The sequence below is a fragment of the Podarcis cretensis genome (assembly GCF_951804945.1).
Source record: "Podarcis cretensis genome assembly, chromosome: 7".
NCBI lineage: Eukaryota > Metazoa > Chordata > Lepidosauria > Squamata > Lacertidae > Podarcis > Podarcis cretensis.
The window spans coordinates 39,985,693-40,002,229 of NC_137176.1; the positions used below are offsets into that span (position 1 = coordinate 39,985,693).

Sequence of the window (16,537 nt, forward strand, 5' to 3'; positions counted from 1 at the left end):
GTGCAGGAATTCTGCTAGCAGAGAGTGACCTTTGGATCCCACTCAGGATCTGGAAACTCTATTACAGGATCTAATAAATGGTAACACAATAGCAATGGTTTGTTTACTTGCATATTTTCTGATATGGTCTTCTGATATGCTTTTCAGCAGTTTATACAAAGCAGACAACCTCTGTGCAAATAAGTGAATGGACACAATCTGGACGTTAAAAATAGAATCATACCAAAAAAAAAAAAAAAAAGAGGGGATTGCTGAATCTTCCAAGACATTGCATCTGTGACATTTCTTCCCCCCTTTAAACTGGGAATAAGAGGATAAAATGGGTACTGATTACTAAACTTCTGAGTGTTTCTTAAGGCTTGAATAAGGATTCTCTCACTAACTAAAGTCATTATTTAGCACTGATGCTTTAATGTTTCAGAAACAAAGTACACATATTTTGTGAACTAGCTATTCCGGATATAATTAATTCTTACCTTGTTAACTAAAGTGTTTGCGCACCAGATCTTTCATCTGAAATTCCATCCTTTATTCATTTTTTGCGCATTTGATCTAGTCTAATATATTCATATTTATCATCACTACTTTCCCAGTCCATAGGCATAGGATAACATTGTCCATAAGAGCATAATCACAGTTTCATTTCCGTTACTGTTGAATGGCAGGGTCATTATCTCAATATAATGGGTTCACAGTGGGCTCCAAAATCTTTGTGTTGATCCTGTACATTACCTTTCTCTTTCAAATAGTATAGGTAGTGATTACCATGCATTGCATTGCAAAAGTACTGTGCATCATTAGGAAGGCAGCTTGAGTTGATATACTTGGGCCAAATGGAAATTATCTTTTTGAAGGACTCTTTCTAAACTACTTTTCTTTGGATACGGGTCTCCTTCCCAGTGGTAGAGCACACACATGGCATGCAAAACATACCCAGGACCAGATTCCACATTCTCTGACCACCAGCACTAGCACTGTTGTGTTAGTGTAAGGACAAGAATAATGGTTGCATGATATGAAATCCAGTGCAACAGTTGCACGAGAAGAAGCTTGTTGTGCAACAGGTTGAGCAACACGAAGTATTAGGGCTACAACAATCTCATATCATGCAACTGTCCTGTTTTGAGCGGGACATTCTGAATTTAAATAAGTCATCCTGCTCTCCGATTGGATTCTGGAATGTCATGGGATCCATGTGTCCTCCCTTGGGCAGCTGCCACTGAGGAGCATAACTTTATGTTCTTCTTTTTGCAGTGAAAGAAGGTGGCCTCAGTGGCTGCCGGGAGAACCTGGACTCTCCTCCAATCAGTGTGTGGCAGGGAGCAGAGAAACATTGATGGGATGGTGCAGTGAGGAAGCAAGGACAGCCATCTGCTTCACCTTGCCCAGCACTGCTGGAGTGCACAGAACGCAAGGCCCTATGAACTCAGCGAGAAGGTGGTGGCAATGCACAAAAAAGGAGTGGGTCTTGTGGACAGCAGGGGCGTGCCACCACAGAGGGAACAGGAAGCAAAGGGGCTCTGGGTGCTCTCTGTCCTTGACTGTTCAACAGTGGCTCCCCCCCCCCCTTCTAGGTTGGCGCTGAGGAAGTTATGGCCTCCGCTGCCCCCTCATGTGCCAGAGCCCAGAGGAGGAGAGGTGCAGAATGGCCACCATTTTTTCTCTTTGCCACTTCGACCTCTGGCTCAGGCCTCAGCCAGAATTGGAGCTGTGGCCTGGTAGCACTGGGCCGACACTGCTCCTTCCCTCTGCTGCTTCCCTCCCCAGCAGTTAGACTTGCTCCCATGTCCCGGATCCAAAGCTGAAAATGTTGGAAGGCATACGATCTGTTGTGCAACCCGCCACAAAAATGACACTGGCTTCCTGGATGGACCTTTTCTTGCACAACTAATACACTGCTAAGGGACTGTAACTTAGCTGAATTCCTTTCTCAGTTTCAATCCCCGGTATCTCCAGATAGGGCTGGGAGAAAATGCTGTCTAAAATCCTGGACAGCTGCTCATGATCAGTATCGACAGTACTGAAAAGGTGGGTCAATACTCTGACTTGCTCCTCAATAAGCCATCATGTTCTTGCAGCTCTTCATGGTTTTAAATAATGAAGAAGGTGCATGGCGTTTTGCTAAAAAAACACAATCAATATATTACTTATAAACAAGTGAGTTTTTAAAGATAAGAGCCTATATAGTACAAGACTTTTTACTCCATGAAGTACTAATTTTTTTTTTGCACCACCACTATTGCATGTCTTAAATGTACCAAGGTTGCTTTTACTGCTCAGTATACATTTGGTAAAACTGACTACAGCGATGCACACTGTAATACCAGCTTAGACTCCATATGCTTGTTACCAGGGGAAAATGATGCTGAAGTTATTTTGGGCTGCAATATTTTTGGGCCATCTTAATTGCCTACCTTTGCTAAGCAATCGACACTCACTTGTGATTTGTTTGTTGGAAATACTTCTGCTTTCACCATCTGTACATTGCAGCAAATGATGAGGACCATAAGAATGCATTATGAAACCAAACAGTCTAGGGAAAATCTGTCAAAGTTACCTAATCACGTATGTGCAATCGTATCAAGCTACTTTTGCAGTGTAAGCTGCGGCAGAGCTGGGGGTGGAAGAAAAGTTAATGACTGAACAAGGAACTTTGACAAACTTGTATATCTGCAACTTTTATTTAGTAAGCAAGTCATGCATTTTTCTCTCTGTGTGTATGTATATATATATGTATGTGTGTGTGTGTGTGTGTGTGTATATATATGTGTGTGTGTGTGTGTGTGTGTGTGTGTGTGTGTGTATTTAGGATGATTGTTAAAATAGAGAAAATTGAACAAGTTTTGGTGGTTAGCATGTGAGGCTGCAAATATTAGCCACTTCTCACATCTGTCCCATCTCCCTTGCCTTCTGTGACTTTCCATGCACATATAACCCTGTGGCTGATGCCTGGGCTTATATAAGGTTCCCAAGATCTTTCTCTGGCATTGTGGGCTACTGAATCTCAGGTAGTAATGCCATTGCCTGAGACTTCAGAGAACCACTGCTACTTAAAGGAGGTGGTACTGGCTATTTGAATTGGCTTGAATATAAGGCAGTGCTACATGCACATCTATATCCCTTCTTTCACACACTTCCTCATCCCTCATCACACCCCCCCTTTATACACGCACCCTTAAAACTCTTGCACCTGACTGCTAGCAGGGTCCCCCCATACCCTCCAACATTTATCTGATGAAAATAGGGACATCCCATTCTATAACAATAATTTTACTATTTATACCCCACACATCTTACTGGGTTGCCCCAGCCACTCTGGGCAGCTTCCAACATATATAGAAACATAATAAAACACTAAACATTTTAAAAACTTCGCTATACAGGATTGCCTTCAGATGGCTTGGGGGTTGGATAGCTCCATACCCTCCAACATTTCTCCAATGAAAATAGGGACATCCTAAGGAAAAGTGGGACATTCTGGATCAAATCAGAAACTGGAATGGCTATTCTAAATCAGCGACATCCCTGGAAAAATGGGGCACTTGGAGGGTCTGTTCCCCTGTCTGCCTTGTAATGGAAAGTTGTTTAGGAAGTCCAAGCCAAAGATTGCCTCTGGTCTCTATAGTAGCCCTTTGTGCATGAAATCTGATAATAATATTACTGCTGGAAATAATTTGATTGCTAACATGCCTACATGCTTTCTCCAACTCAAAGGAGAAAACTCTGGCAGAGGGAGGAAGCGTAATAATGCAGCATTTATCGCACTGATGCTGTAAAATTATTACAGAGTGATGACAGTGGAGGCCTCCTGGATGTGTAGTTTTTGTAAGTTATTAATGACCAGCTGTGTCTGCTTTAGCTGTGCTGTTTTATGGTCAAGCCAAACAATAGTTATAGAATCCTAAACAGGATTTTGTAAGCACAAGATAGTTCTTTTATAGAACACCTGTTTTATCCTGAAACAAGAGAGAGAGAGAGAGAGAGAGAGAGAGAGAGAGAGAAATGCAATGAAGGAGACTTAAATCTTCATAAAAACATTTTGGAGGTGGCTTGCTGAATTTTGCTAACTCAAGACACATTGGTTTTGGAAAGGGGAGAGCATCTGTTGGATTTTATTATATAATGAAAATGTTTATATTGCCATGACACAGTGAGATTTTTTTCCTGGCCTTTTACAGTCTAGTGTACAGAACATCCATCACTGCCAAGAACATGCCATTAGGTTTATTAGAATAAATTCAGCATTTAAAGGCAAGCACTTGGGTTTTATTGAGAGAATCCACCAAAATCTCATCAAATGTGCCTCTGGAGACAAACGTAGTCACAACATCAACTTTCGTTTCAAAGGGCATGGCTAATTACGAGAGGATCACTCAAAGAGAAACTAAATCTTGAGGGATATTGGATGTGTTATTAAATCCGTCTTCATACATTATGAGCCACATGTTCAATCAACACAAATAAGGAGGGTGGTATCGTGGTGAAAAGCCCCGCCCCATCTATGATATTCATTGAACTATTAACCAAGTGCTGGCCCCTTCCCTTTGATCTATTCATATTTACGGTACAGCTGTACAGCTGCATACACAGCTTTGCTGAAGTCTTCAGTGAACAGGCGTAGATTGGGGTGGGGCAGAGTATTCATGGATTGAAAGCCACCAGGGAACTTTAGTTGTTAGTATACACATATTTACAATAAAAAATATACATATGGATCATAAGAAGGGCTGGTGCACAGCAGCTTCAACTGATTCAGTCACCTATTGCATCTTTCTGACCCTTGAGAGAAGCAAAGACTGCAGCTTGGGAGCTACCCAACCATTGAAAATCTAGAGTTTAAGTACTATTGGGAGCCAACTATTCCCTATGGAGCGGGAAGAGGTCTTCCTGGATGAATGTTTTTTTTTTCCTTTCTACCTTTGTTTATTTCCTGCAAGTTTCTCTCTGCTTATAATTATGTTTATTTCACATAGTTTGAATTTGAGAAGACACAACCCCAGTGAGAAATGGCTAACTGGTTATCTGAATGTTTCCTGAATCATGAGTTTACTTTCAGAGGAAAATACTATTGTTTATGTGAAACCCAATTCTTTCTTATGTGTGATAATTAAACTTTGCTGGTAACACAGAATTTGTGTGTTAGTCTTTACATTAAGTATTAGGAGTTCAGGGTATTTATGCATGCCTTTCAGGTCACATTATTTAAATAAAGACTAGTAGCAGGGTCAAGATAGTTCATAATGGAGGTCTCTTTTTCTATCAAGTTATGCCAACCATTCTGTTGCTATGACCAACAGCCATAAACCATGCAAAAAAAATTCCAAATTGGCACAAACAATTACAACTGAAATACAGTGGAATATAGTAAGATTTCGACGCCTATACCAATGCACTTTTTTGTCTGAAAAAAGTGAAAGACATCCTTTCCAATATGATTTGCCATATTTAGTTGAAATATATATGAGCCCTAAGAAACAAGGAAATTGTACCACACACAGCCAGGATAAGTATTCTAGATTACTCGATGGAATTTGCATACTGCTTCCAATAAAATGCTAGGCAAATCATTGGAAAAGCAATGAAGTCTCACCATGATTTAAAAGCCCTATTAGGAATTGACAACTGAAAATCTGGAATGAAATCTAATAATGGTAAATCATTTATAACAAGCACTAATATTCTACCATGCACATTTTTTAATGGGGCTGCCACAGCATGTGTCCCTTATGGCATCTTGCACAGCACAGGACCCATAACTAAACATTTCTGAGCACCCTGCATGTTCAGGGTGCAAGTGAGCATGCATGCTAGTGGCGAAGTATATCACAATGCTGTTTTCAATGACAACTGATACAGGTCTGACTCTTTAATGAATTGTGTTGTTATTTATCCATTTTCTTTGTGCTCTTATCCTGGGATAGTCTCGAAATCTGATGAAATTACTAAGGCATGTTTCCTTGCAAAAAAAGAAGCTTGTGTTTGCCAGCAGATGGAAAGCAGTCTGAGGCTTGAGAGAGCAAGCATAATGGATGACTATAACTAATTCAGGTCTGCATCACCCAGGATGCCCAACCAGCAGATGGTTAGCAATCCCCATGGTTTTGCAGTCCCAGGAAGGTGGTGTAGTGAAGTATTTGATAAACCACCATACATGGCTGATATGGCATATTGAGCTTAACAGATCACAAGTGCAGGGTTGCCAGGGTTCAAACAGTGAAAATCTGGACAGAAAAGTTGTTGAGCTCCACCCCCCCCCCAACATTTAGCTAGTTTCCACCCAGACACTGCAGCCGACTGCAGTATTCTGAATATGTCTGGGAAATTTCAGATGTATGGCAACCCTACACAAGTGATGCTGGCCTCACTGTAATGCAATACACTGGAGAAGTAAATTCCATAAATTGCACTCTGTTATGAGTATACCCTATATCTCATTTTTTGTCTGTGTGGAATGTGTGTGCCCTGTGCTTCATGTATTTCCTATTGAGGGAAATGGTTCCAGAAACAAAGGCTCCCCTCCTTTTGGATGCTTTGAAGAATTGGAAAACAGAACAAAATACAATTTCCTCCAGATGAAGGATTTAAAGTGATGAGCAGCACAATCTACCTTAGTTGACTGATTCACAGTAACTAGCCCACTAGATTCCATACCATTTAGATTCCATACCATTTAAGGCTATGCACACATAATACCCCCAAAAACATGACATGATAGTGCCATTGTTGCCTGCAGTATAAGCATTAATTCTTACGTTGTGATAAAGTCTGTGCTCAGTCAGGTCTTCCTGGTATATATCGCATTCAAAAACTGTGAGCCTGTTTGACTACAGATGTTACTGAGAAAGCAAAAGCAAAACAACACAGTGGACCAAAGACTATAATGATTCTATATTGCCATATCTCTGAAAAACTACCATCTATACACAGCTCAAAGTAAAGAAACTGCTTCTAGTGACTTTTAAATAACAACAACTACTCTTACATAAGGGTACTCAATTGCATTGTCCTCTCGATGGCTCACAAACACAAAATATTAACACACAATAACATAAAAGAATCATATAATAAAATAGCAACTTGTGACCTAAAGATTTCCAGCAAAGAGCAGAAAAAAACCAGATAGCTTAAAAAAAATAAAAAAATACACAGCACATAAGCAATGGTTCAAAACAAAAATATCACAGGTTCTGTAAAAGACCTGGGAAGGAGAAAAAAGTCTTTAAAGTGTTTTTAAGTAACTGAAATTGATGTACATTAATTTAATTTTATGTTTGATGTACCCCATGCTGGAATTGTTTGTCTGATGACAGACAAGTAAAGAATAAAAATATATAAAGAAATAAAGAAAATAAGGAAGGTGTTAGGTGAACCTATCAGGGGAGGAAATGCTACAACCAGGGTACCAACACCAAGAAGGCCACTTCCCTGGTGCTCAGCTGCCTCACTTCACATGTTGAAGGCTCCTGGATTGGATATCCTTCAGATGATATCATGGTTTGGATAGGTATATGACAGAGAATGCCCTTACTTTTAAACAGGACTTGTGGGCTATCATGAATAGTAAAACCTTCCTGTGTTTTATTCCATATTATCGTGTTTTATTCCATATTATTGGGTTTATTTTTTGGAGGGATATAACAGCAAACCTGCAATGCATCTCATTAGCTGCAATTTTAACAAGTTTACAGTCACAGAAGCTTTTTTAAAAATGGCATTGTTAGTGGAGTCCCTAAGAAATAATAAAACATTTCCCAGCCAGATGGCTCAGTCACACTAAAGGAGTTGAGAGAATAAAGCTCTGCAAAGTGGAGCAATTAAGAGAACTGCCAACCGGCATGCTACCTATCCTGTTTGTGACCTCCCAAATCTCTGAGGTTATTGAGAGAATTTGCAAGAAGCTGCATCTAAATGGGACCGGCTTAAATCCTGCTTTTATTTATTTACTTATGCATATGTGCATATTATATTTAAATGGACACACACATACACACACATCCTTGCAAATTTTAAACTAAAGCATCCTAGGAAAGATAGCTCAATCATATGGCTTCAGCGAAAGTCCTGCACAGATGTATCCTGGCCTCACAACATTTTTAAAGAAGCACAATTAAATATTTGAGCAGAAATAAGGATTCACGTCAAAAGCTGTGAAAGTGATTAATTTCCTAGACGTGCCTGCTGTGCATTCGAGCTTCATAATTTGTCAAGGAAAAAGGACCATTAGGTGTGATTTATGAATTTAAAAAGAATTGTTCATTTCAGCTGCATCAGGTACAGAAACGTTGTTGTGAGGAATCTGCTAAACTGTTCTCATGTACGCACATAGGAATTGAACAATAAATGAAAGGTTAAAAGTTGGCAGAGTAAGCCCATGAAAGATTACCACGTCTGCCCCGCAGTAACCTTGTGGTGATTCATGAGATAGCCTGAACGGTTAAGATTTTGCTGTGAATCTAAGAGATATAAATGGTTAATATCTCTAAAACTTCAGTACTTTAGCATGGTAACACTTCATAGTACGGGGAGAGAAATGCTAATGGATCTGAAAAGGTAAAGATGCTCCATCCAACATGGGTTGGAATAGATAACCTGTAGAAGGAAGAGCAGTAGAAGAAGAATCTAAAGAGGCTTATCTGGAATGGATGGCACAACAGGGACATAACAAGGGTGCACAAGGCCCAGGAGTTTCTGAACAATGTGGGCATATTACATATGAGTGTGGGCATTCCACAATTATAGCAGGTTCTTAATAACATTGGAGTGCTCCTGTGGTTCAGGCATATGTTGAATCCAGAAAGGTATCCACACACGAGAGATGTGCTAAGCAGAAATAATTGGTGATGTGCCAGGTTGATTGAAAATCATCAAAAATTCTCTGTTCTATTCCCAGAGATAGGTGATTCTTAGAATTGCATGCTTAATAAAGATCCTTGAGGCTATGAAGAGTCTGATTGAGAGAACTTTGAATCAAAAATGCTTGTCTATGTATATAAATCTGAGAAAGGGGCAGTATTTTATCTGATGCTTATGTGGAAATACATGTCTTGGAGATCCAGGGCCAGAAATTACACAACAGAAGAATCATGGGCCAGAGGGAGAGGGAGCTTTCCTCAATGTTTCCGTCTCACAAGGGAATTTATACTGGACCCTTAAGGAAAGAAGAAAAAGCCCTGGAGAAGAATAGCTGCAAAAATTAATGAAATATGCAGAAATGGTGAAACTTACCGAAAGAATAAGAAATCATGATAACAAACTTTTTATTAAGAAATGAAAATGGTTTGTTGAATATTTACAAACAAATTACAAACAGATTAAGAAATTAGCAGGACTACTGGAAAAACCTGCAGTTTCTTTGCTATCTATCTATATATCTATCTGAATAGATTGAGACAATTTGGGATATGCAGGGAGAGATGAAAACAATTTTAAGGAACTGCAGAAAGAGAGGGAGAGAAGTTGAGATTCAAAATGTCAGAATTACTGTTGATTGTTTTCTGAAATGTTTTCTTTTTTCTTATAATTGAAAATTGTAGATAGATAGATGATAGATAGATATAGATAGATAGATAGATAGATAGATAGATAGATAGATAGATAGATAGATGATTGTTGATGATAGATAGATAGATAGATAGATAGATAGATAGATAGATAGATAGAGATAGATAGATGATAGATGATGATAGATAGATGATAGATAGATAGATGATAGATAGATAGATAGATGATTGATTGACAGATTGATAAATGATAGATAGATAGACAGATAGATAGATACTGAACCCTTATTCACTTGAATGAGTCCCCCACTCTCCTTCATTGAGAAGAAAGTTGCATGAACTGTTTTCATCATTGAATACCCTCTCTTCAATTTCTCATTCCACTTCCAAGATTGAGGAAAGACAACAGCAATGAAACCAAAACTATCCAACGTCCCTTGTTGGTAGAGAAGTGGTTCCCATGGAATTATTGACAACTTCTGCTGGAACCTTTCTAATATGGATGTTTGTTCTGCCAGGAGCTAAAGCACGTTTAGCCTTAGATAGAATAATCATGATCAGCAGGACCAGGTCTTGCTTCAGGAGTCAATGCTGATGAACAGCCTTCATACCTGCCTTTGTTTTGGCCAGCTTAGAAAGCTTGCTCAGATCCCCACACATTGGGGATTTCTTAGGCACCTCCTTATTGGGCTTTATGGAGGTTGGGGGCATCTATCTGAAGGAAAAGATATGTGCACCTTGTGATCTCAAAGCTTCCCAAAATCTAACAAACTGTAATGCCTGCTCATTGTGGGTGGGAGGCAGAGTTGTAGTGCCGCTGAACTGACCCTGGGAAATACCTTCAAATGCAGGAAAGTAGGCCTGGCTGATTTTGACTCAAAGCCAGAATTGAAACAGCAGCGTCTTAAGGATTCCAAGAGGTCTCCCTAAGAGATTGATCCTGGTCCTATGGGCCCTGGGATGCTAGCTGTGTAGAGGGGGAAGGAGAAGGAGAGGTATGTTGTTTGGAGAAGCAGAAGAGAAAGCAAAAGAGTGAAGAACATCAGGTTGAAGAGAGAGACAAGAGAGAGCAGCAGAGGGAAGAAGAGTGATTTTGGAGGAAGGCAAGGGGAAGCAGAAGAGTGGAGAAGGCAATCAGGAAGACAAATGAGAAAAGGAAAAAGAAGGGACAAATAGAGCAGCCTCCACCACTGAAAAATAGTGAAACTCACAGCAGGGAACAGGAGTAACTGTCCAAGGAACTGTGAAAGTGACTTTATGGTACTGACAGACCTAAGTGAAAGTTAGGATCAAAACTTATATTGCATTTGGCCTATATGGTTGTATTTGCTATTTGGTTATTCATTTCTTGATATCTGGGGAACAATATGAAACACTCCACTTCAGGAGCATATGCTGGCAGTAGATTCCACACAGCTGGGCAAGGAGTCACCTCCACATCTTATCCAAACTCCCTCCCTGCATATTGCTCTGTCCATTAAATATCTGCCTGTCTATAACTATATATTTGACCCTCACCTTAGTTACTAAACCTTATGGCTTTACAGCACCTTAGCAGTTTTAGAGAAGGACATAAGAGAATAACTTTAAAACCTGGATTTTCTCTCCACCCTAGCTTGCTTAGTAAACTTTTGGCAAACTGTATGTGCCCCTAAATCTATAGCAAGTTGGGCCGTGGTGGCATCATCAAACTGGGCTTCTTCGCCCCACACTCTTCACACTTTCTTAAGATCAGTGGTGTAGCGTGGGTTGTCAGCACCCGGGGCAAGGCAAGTAATTTGCGCCCCCTAACCCGTGGATTATAGTAGGGGCAGAGAGCTGCGAGTGCGAGCGCGCCCCCCCCGATGTTGCGCCCGGTGTGGCCAGCCCCCCTGCACCCCCACGCTACGCCACTGCTTAAGATGTCCCACTACTTGAATCAATCAACAGCTGAATATTGCCTCATGATGAGAACGAACACAAATGAACTGTGATTTTCACTCTTGCTCAGAAAAGAGAAGACACAGCTCTTTGTTCCATGATGGGTAAAGATGAAGTAAGTGGACAATGCACCAAGTCTACCCCTTGACTGAGATGCTTTACCTCAAAAGATCCCTGTCAGGTGAATAAGAAAGAGCACTGTGGGCACCAAACACTCCAGAAGGTTCTGGAAAGTGGGCTGTGCAAGCACCGCCTGCACACTGTGAGTCAATACAAAGTCCATGATGGATAACTTGACTTGTTTATGGAGCAGAATAAATCAAATTTTAGTATAAACGGTATAAAATGATACTGACAGTATAAAAGCAGCATGGGAAATTAAGTTAGGCAGAATTAAATTATCCCATCTGAAATTAAGCCAGATTCTGCCCTCAATTAACATAGCACAACCCCCAAAATCGATGGATGGAATTTGGCCAGAATTTGCTTGAACCCCTAATGCCATAGGACTTAATAATTAAGAGTGGTCAGGACCTCAGTTTTGTGCATCATCCAAAGACATATTAATGTACTTTCTATTATAAAAAAACAATCAATATATTATCTTTAAAATGCTGACTGCTGCAGAATTGCTTCCAGTTTTCTAAATTCCAAGAAAGTAGCATCTGACTTCTCCCTAAGTCTAGAATAAACACCAATCTTTCACTTTTTGGCCAGTCATTGGATATGCCCACACTATCAGAACTTTAATTCTACAGTGAACAAATTTAAGTGAATTGGTAAACTAGTGGCTTAAACTGGCTTAATCCAAGATGTAGGTAACAATCCTGCAGGTAGTTCCATGTGCTGCAGTCCCGACTGAGCAGTCCTGAGTATATTACAGCCGGAACAATGGGAAACCTGAGACTTCTCTTAAGAAAAATGTGTCTTGAATCTAAAAAGAAAGTCTTATTACAATTAAATGATGCATTGTAAACACCTAGCCCTCTTTCTCCTCCCATCCACCTGTAAGCAAGGGGTAAGTAATTATGCTTTTGACATTTTCAAGGAAGTCACTTGTCAGTAGGTGTTTTATTTCATAGTAATAAGAAGCTCATGCAATTTACCAAACATATACATTTTTAATGGATCTAGATATAAAATTGCACTGGTTATTTACTGTCATATCTAATTGGAATATTTTTTTTAAAAAATCAAGTGTTTTCTAATTATTGTCTATATTGCTCTTGGTATTAGTTTTATAGATCTTTAAGGCTTTGGGACCATAAGGCCTAGCTAGCTTGACCATAAATGATTAGCCCTTTTTTTCCTTTTCTTGTGAAAACCAATTTAAGTGAAGATGTGCACCATGCCCACAGGCCAACAGAGCTGAATTAATGAACCTTAAATGAATTGTTAATTTTTTTTTACAGGCAAGTTCTGAAGCATGCCAAGTTTCAAACTACAGAGAGGCCCTGAAACAATTTTGTACTTGCAAGTGAGTGAATTACAGAAGCTGGTTCTGGTTGGTCCAGTCATCCCTTTGCAAGGACACCACAACAAGATTTAGCAGAGAACTCCACTCCTAAGGGTGGGCACTGACAACCATTTTCACTTCAGAGTGATTTTTGCTGTCACTTTTTGATGAGCTCCATGGGCATACACTTACTTCCCCCCCCCCCCACTAATAGGGGTTTGTGGATGTGTCGTCACAAGGGAGGCCCTGTGGAGATTGCCACTTTTCCTAGCATGGCTTCGTGCTTCTATAGCTGCCTTGCTGGCAGAAGGTGGTAACGCATAACCTGTTAAAGGTCTACCTGTCATGCAGCTGTTAAAGGTGAAACTAACTAACTAATTAACTAACTAACTAACAAACCCCGCATGAGGACCCCAGCTCAAAAGTTTGTGAAAACCGTCCATTAGACCATTCCTCATAGAAGTTGCACAAGAAGTGGCCCACAGTTCAATAGAATAGAATGAACATCTTCTAGCTGATAATGGTATTTATTCATTAAAAGTAACAGAGATTTTTCAAACTGAAATATTATTTGGCCTGGTTGGGGACAAAAATTCATTGTGGTCTAAAGTTATTTTCTTCTGGGAAGGGGAAAAGTTAACGTGTACAGGACTTTAAGATTGCGGTCACATTTTGCAGGGGAGTTCAGATTAATTTTTGGACAACCGGTTTATATGCAAGAAATTAATTTTACAAATCCAGAGCATTTCTGAAGCAGACCTGAGTACACACAGTGATGAGAGAAGGTACAGGTGTGGAGAAGGGAAATAAAATTGGTCAAACCATGGCCCATTTCTCTAGTAACCTTGATAACATATAAATGATTTGAAATGCATTGTCATTCATTTGCATACTTAATGTTTATCCGATAACAATTACAATCTAAGTACCTTGCTTTCTGCCTCTTTTAATTTTCTTCTTAGATCTTCAATCCGAATGCTCAGCTGCTTTGCTTCTGCCTTATGCTGCTCTGCCTTCTTTCTTGTTTGTGTCAGTTCTGCCAATATGTCTTGGTCCTGCTTGTATAGCTCACCATCACTGCACGGCAGATCCACAAAGTCCTTATAACAAATCCAACATAAACACTGAATCAGCGGGGAAAGTAAACATGTTTTGGCGACTACATCCTCCAGTTCTGATAATATGGTGAATTGCTCAGGTGCAATGCCTTACAAATCAGGGTAATTACACTTCCATACGCATTTGCAATGGGAGTTTTTGGAGGCAAGCACCCAATTCATATGGTTAAACATAGACATTCACACATCCATCCATTTCTATATGGGTTGCTGCTAAAGTGAATTTTGCATTATTCTGACCAATTTTGAAGAAAACCCTAAGAGTTTTGATTTAAAAAAAATACTGGCAACATGTTTCAGGAGAGTATACAAATGGAATGAATGTGATTCCTATTTAGGGACTGTGTTCCAAAGTATAATGATCGTAAAACACTGTTGTGAAGAAAAATATTGGGGTAGTTTATAATGGTATTCTATTGGCTCTGATGCCGGCAAAGGAAACATCTCCATTGGTGTCTAGCCTCTTCTCCTGCTGTAGCTGCAGGGAAATGTCAGGGTCGTCTATGATAATGTCAGGAGTACAGCTGTGGAAAATTAAATGACATTTTAATCAAGAGACACCAGAGCTGTTACATTTATACTGAAGAATCTTTCCATCCATGCATTAGAGCCTCTGCAGTTCTCATTTCAACCCAATATTAAAATAAAGTTCTTCTGCCTCTGGAACATTTTAGTAAATGAAAATCTGTGCACACACCTGCTTTCTTCAGCCAACTTCTCATTTAAGTCAAGTATGCACTTTCATGACTCATTGAGCCTTCTCCTCAGTATTAAAGCAATAATAATTTCTTCATAAATTGCAAAGGGGCTCCAACCCAAACAGTGGAACAGCTAGCTCAAGGATAACCAAGCTAAAAAGTTTTGTTCTTGATAGTACTAATGTGCATGGTATCTTCCAATCGTCATCATATTTAAGTGTTTTCCTCCGGTTGTTTTTAAGAATTCCTAGTGAGATTGCTTTGGAAAGGGATAAGTGCATTGCATAGAAGGATAGTAGCCAGAAGGAATTGGGGGTGACGAGTTATCACCAGAGAATCAGCTTACAAACTCAGGACATGGACTCAAGCATTTGTAGTTAAAACATCAGGGGTGTGATGCAAACTGGACATTAAGGGCATCGCCTAGTGTGTTAGAATGTGGCCCCTGTGAAATGCCTGTGTGTGTGTGTGTTGTACAGGGGTGAATATTTAAAGCTCAGCCTGGATAGGATGGAGAAAAAGTCAAACATAAAGGCAGATGGGAAATACAGTGGTACCTCGGGTTACATATGCTTCAGGTTACATACGCTTCAGGTTACACTAACCCAGAAATAGTGCTTCAGGTTAAAAACTTTGCTTCAGGATAAGAACAGAAATCGGGCTCTGGCGGCGCAGCAGCAGAAGGAGGCCCCATTAGCTAAAGTGGTGCTTCAGGTTAAGAACAGTTTCAGGTTAAGAACGGACCTCCGGAACGAATTAAATACTTAACCTGAGGTACCACTGTAGCAAGTTAGGAATGGATGAATCAGGCTCAGCTTGGTTTGTGCAGGTTTTGCACACTATCAATAGTATGGTCTAATCCACATTACCACCCAGATATTTCTGCTTCTTGCTTCCTCATGTTTCACATGACACATGTCTAGCAATGCCACCACTTTTGCTCTTAATTCCATGATTTCTCAGACCACTTATAGGAGGACTTTTTAAAAAAACAAAACTGAGATTATCGCTCATGAGCTATAGATTTCCATGTGAACCACCCAAACACTTTTATTGCTATTTTTAGTGCTTTTGATTGTTCATAACATTTTTAATGCTATTTCTCAATGCACACCTCCATCTGTGCTTCATTGGGAAACCCTTCCCCACAAAACCTCACTTTTAAGAGGGATTGTTAGGAGAAATGAGTATGATTGTGATCTCGTTCTTTTTGGCAGCACAGCTCCCCACCTCAGCCAATATAGCCCAAAGTGAGTCCTTATTGAACATGAAATGCTGGGTCCTTGTAAATGGCTGGGGATGGGGCCAGAAGCCCACCCTTTCCAGGAACTCTTGGTGTAGCTGGGCCATGGGAAAGGTAGATTTCCCCTCAGTTATTTAACTCTCTCAGGTTAATGAGATGGGAATCTTGCCCTTAACTTGCATAAGGAAAAATATCTTGGATACCTGAAAGTAGTCTGTGGAGAGGGGGACCTCCCCACCCCTACCACTAGTGAACTTAGGGTAAAAGGGTTCTTGCTGTGGGGCAGAAATCCCCACAGGCATTTATGTGGGTCTAGCCTCTTCTGTCCCCCTGTGCAAGTTCATGAAAGGCCAGCACAGCTTTCAGTCTCTCTGCAGATGTATTGTTTAAAATGTTGATGAAGTTGTGACGCTCAGTTTACGTGCTTCTTTTTGCCAGACTATGGGTGCCGTCAGGCCCGTGCAGAATGGTAAGGTGGGGCAGATGGGTACACTTGCCCCGGGCCTCAGAGGACTAAGCCAGCCAGCCCCCCCCCCCCCCGAATGGGACAGCCGTGCAGTTGACACTTTTACCAATCAACATGCCATAAATATTCATGCTGA

At 40.3% G+C, this 16,537-nt stretch overlaps 1 protein-coding gene and 1 long non-coding RNA gene across 3 annotated transcripts in view; both read right to left on the reverse strand.

The window, feature by feature from the left end:
• LOC307219674 overlaps positions 1-16,537 on the reverse strand; it is a 586,866-nt gene that overhangs the window by 398,135 nt on the left and 172,194 nt on the right. The window lies entirely within an intron of this gene.
• The window catches only part of CCDC102B (coiled-coil domain containing 102B), an 87,654-nt gene that overhangs the window by 2,628 nt on the left and 68,489 nt on the right, over positions 1-16,537 (reverse strand). For both annotated transcript variants that reach the window (XM_079982966.1, XM_079982965.1), the window contains one exon: positions 13,806-13,976. In XM_079982966.1, the coding sequence (XP_079839092.1) occupies positions 13,806-13,976 (171 nt within the window). The remainder of the gene's footprint in view (positions 1-13,805; positions 13,977-16,537) is intronic.